This window comes from Miscanthus floridulus, chromosome 19 (genome assembly GCF_019320115.1).
Source record: "Miscanthus floridulus cultivar M001 chromosome 19, ASM1932011v1, whole genome shotgun sequence".
Taxonomy (NCBI): Eukaryota; Viridiplantae; Streptophyta; class Magnoliopsida; order Poales; family Poaceae; genus Miscanthus; species Miscanthus floridulus.
In genome coordinates, this window is record NC_089598.1 from 2,272,029 (window position 1) to 2,275,638 (window position 3,610).

At 53.2% G+C, this 3,610-nt stretch overlaps 1 protein-coding gene across 1 annotated transcript; it reads left to right on the plus strand.

Moving 5' to 3' along the window:
• The first annotated feature begins 465 nt into the window (after positions 1-465).
• On the plus strand, positions 466-3,192 carry LOC136528777 (AP2-like ethylene-responsive transcription factor PLT2). The gene is made up of 6 exons (XM_066521764.1): positions 466-785; positions 919-1,001; positions 1,100-1,197; positions 2,001-2,074; positions 2,201-2,251; positions 2,355-3,192. The coding sequence occupies exons 1-6, from the start codon at positions 466-468 to the stop codon at positions 3,190-3,192; spliced, it is 1,464 nt and encodes a 487-aa protein (XP_066377861.1).
• The last annotated feature ends 418 nt before the right edge of the window (positions 3,193-3,610 follow it).

A 3,610-nucleotide genomic window follows, 5' to 3' on the forward strand; every position in this document is an offset into this window, starting at 1 on the left:
GGTTTTCTGTCAGATATTACAGGCTAATCGTTTCTTCCAACTGGATTTACCAACATTTCTTTTATTTTGAAGAGAAATTATATCATATAATAAGCCATTGACTGTTTTTTCCCACAGGAAACTACAAAGTGTGAATGTATAGCTAGCTTGTGTATAATTCTGTACACGCAAGGACATTTTTTTCCGGCCAATGAATATGCGCCAAGTACGCAGTGGCAACACAATGCAAGGCGTGTAAGCTGTCGAAGCCAGCAAGAGACAAAGGGGCCTGGCACCGAGAACACCGTCGCCTGCTGTCGTTTTCAGCGATAGATGGAAACAAGGACGAATACCCATCCCTGCCATCTGTTCTCAGCTGCATATAAACATTCACACGCACGTAGGAGCGGAGCTACCTCCCCTTTGGTTCCAAAGCACAACACCTAGCTATCGGCTAGCCTTCTGAGTTCTGATCTGGTGGTGGCCATGGCAACCTACAGCCTGCAGGTGAAGGATGAGCTCCACGGCGGCGGCATCGGCATCGGCATCGGAGGGGGAGGAGGGCAGGGGCTGTACTGCGGTGCTACTACGCCGACGCCGGCGCCTCCTGCGGCCACCGGCGGCGGCGGCGGGGACGGTGTTGCGAAGAGTAAGAGGAGCAGGAAGAGGGAGCCGTCGTCGTCGTCCCTGGTGACGATGAGCAACGGAGGCGGCAAGGACGAGGCGGTCGCCGGCGGCGGCGACAAGTCGGCGAGTAGCAACAGTAACGCGACCAAGAGGAGCTCAAGGTTCAGAGGCGTAAGCAGGTAATTAAGCTAGCTATTTGTGCTTTTATTTGTATAGAGCAAAGAGCATGCATGTACCGATGTACGTGTTGGTCTGGGCGTACGTGTTGATCGTGAACGTTGTTGGCTTGTTGCTACACGTGTACACACGCAGGCATCGGTGGACGGGCAGATTCGAGGCGCACCTGTGGGACAAAGGGACCTGGAACCCTACGCAGAAGAAGAAAGGGAAGCAAGGTACGCAGTAGTTCGTACAAAATAGAGCTTGAACAAGATGATACATATCGATCTTTTGTATGACACACGTACGTACGCGTGCACGATGTTGAACACAGTTTACCTTGGAGCGTACAACGAGGAAGACGCGGCAGCAAGAGCCTATGATCTGGCAGCGCTCAAGTACTGGGGACCTACCACCTACACCAACTTTCCGGTACGTCGTATACTGGTGTGGTGTGGATCGGAGTATAAAGCTACGGTTCCTTTTGATGAAATATACGTAGCAGCAGCAGCAGCAGCAGGGCTGTGAAAAAGAAAAATTAAGGTATATATCTAGCACATCAAACCTCTAAAAATACACAATAATAAGAAGAGTGCCGTAGGGAAGTTGCAGATGATTCCGGCCAAACAAGAAACAAATTTGCACTATACATCACTGACATATACTCCTGTGCCGTGACACTGTTCTCTGCCCGACATAGGAAATTAGGAACTCTGTTGCAAATTCTCCTTACAGAGTTTGATACAGTACGTGTTGTGGAGGCAAGGTACTCTCCCTCTTGTAGCTCAGTTGGCTCAGTTGGTAGTCACCCCGTCGTGGGAAGCCCTAGGTCGGAAGTTCGACTCCCCACCTCCGTATGTTGTAAAAAATCCCCTTTACCTGTCCCATGCCAAAGTATAGGCTTAAGGTTTGGTCTAGTTTCACATGGGCAACGGTGTCGTAGTGTATGTGTGAGATAAAGGTTTAGAGATTTTCTCAATCTACATGAGAAGGTCACCTTCTATCTTAAGCGGGTTGTCTATCCCGCGGATCGAGTTTTTTTATATATATCAAAAAAGTTGTACCAGCAAAATCCTATATATATCTTGTACAACCATCGGTACTACAGTTGTAGAAGGTACTTTTGAGAACAGTCCAAATAAAATTTCTAGGCAAGGTGTATATATGTTATATAAAATATTTTTCAGGTTTCGAGCATTGTGATCAATATATGATTTTTTTTTTACATCCGGCAGGTTGTGGACTACGAGAGGGAGCTCAAAGTGATCCAGAATGTGTCCAAGGAAGAGTACCTTGCCTCCATAAGAAGGTGAGCATACACTAGTCCTATAGTTCTATGCACCAACTGTACGTACGTGTTGTGATGTGCTCCACAGCTCACAGAAAGATCCAAGAGTGATACAGTAATGTTTTTGTTTTCACCCATGGCAAGCAGGAAGAGCAACGGCTTCTCCCGAGGAGTTTCCAAGTACAGAGGCGTCGCACGGTACGTACGGACGACTGCTTGTCCGAATTCCGATCATCTCGCCGCGCCTAGCGGCCGGCATGCATGCATGGCCTGAACGCACGCACGTCGCGCATGCATGCAGGCACCACCACAACGGCAGATGGGAGGCACGGATCGGCCGGGTGTTCGGCAACAAGTACCTGTACCTGGGCACCTACAGCACGCAGGAGGAGGCGGCGCGCGCCTACGACATCGCCGCCATCGAGTACCGCGGCATCAACGCCGTCACCAACTTCGACCTCAGCACCTACATCCGCTGGCTCAAGCCCGGCGGCGGCGGCGCCGTCGGCGGCGAGGACGCCAGCGCCGGCACCCCGACGTCGGGCGTCAGGGGGCCGGGCATACCGCCGGCGTCGTCGCTGTCCCTACAGGCCGGCGGCCTACTGCAGCACCCGCACGGTGCCGCGGCCGGCATGCTGCAGGTCGACGTCGACGACCTCTACCGCGGGCACCTGGCCGCGGCGCGCGGGGCTGCCCTGTTCCCGGGCGGCGGCCTCGACGACGTGGGATCCGTGTACGCCGCAGGCAGTGCAGGGCCCAGCCCGACGGCGCTGTGCGTCGGGAGGCCGTCGCCGTCGTCGTCCACCACGGCGCTCAGCCTGCTGCTGCGGTCGTCGGTGTTCCAGGAGCTCGTGGCGCGGAACGCTGGCGGCGACGCGCAGCAGCAGCAGCTCGTGCTCGCGGGCGAAGGGGCAGTGTCGCCGCACGTCGTTGTTGACGCCAAAGTTGAGCAGCACGACGAGCCGGAGGCGGAGGGCGAGCTGGGCCACGGTGGCGAGCTCTACGGCGCGGCGGGGGCGGACGAGGACGCGGACGCGTTGGCCTGCTCCATGTACGAGCTCGACGACAGCTTCGCGCGCATCGAGCAGTCGCTCTGGGGCTGCCTACGATCATCGGACGGATCTGATCTCAATCTCTGATCCCAACGGCTGACAAATGTGTCCACAATGGCTATGGCTCAGAACTCGAGCTTCACTTCTTCAGTTCTTAGCTGCGAATGAGTAGCAAGCTTGAGTATAGAATGTTAGGAGCTGGGTGCGTGAGGTGTGAAAAATGGAAGAGTACATGGTGACGTGCGTCAGTTATCAGTTTCTGTGGATTTCGGTCGTCGTAATTGTTCCATAGCTAATCGGAATGACATTCAAATATGTGTGAAATTGATAGGTACATACACATGCATTGTAGAGTAATAATAATACCAGCAAACTTACCCGTATGTTACAGCAGAACATATAGATTGTCGTGTGGTCACCTGTTGGATACTTCGCGCCTCACCTACTTATTCAACGATCGCATGGATTGTTCAATACATCTTGGAATCGGGATCCATACTTATCC

What these genes read in the sequence shown, in the direction of transcription:
- LOC136528777 (XM_066521764.1), top strand. Translation starts at nt 466, where the DNA reads ATGGCAACCTACAGCCTGCAGGTGAAGGATGAGCTCCACGGCGGCGGC. An exon ending in AGGTTCAGAGGCGTAAGCAG is followed by an intron (nt 786 to 918) that starts GTAATTAAGCTA and finishes GTACACACGCAG; the next exon opens with GCATCGGTGGACGGGCAGAT. An exon ending in GAAGAAGAAAGGGAAGCAAG is followed by an intron (nt 1,002 to 1,099) that starts GTACGCAGTAGT and finishes TGTTGAACACAG; the next exon opens with TTTACCTTGGAGCGTACAAC.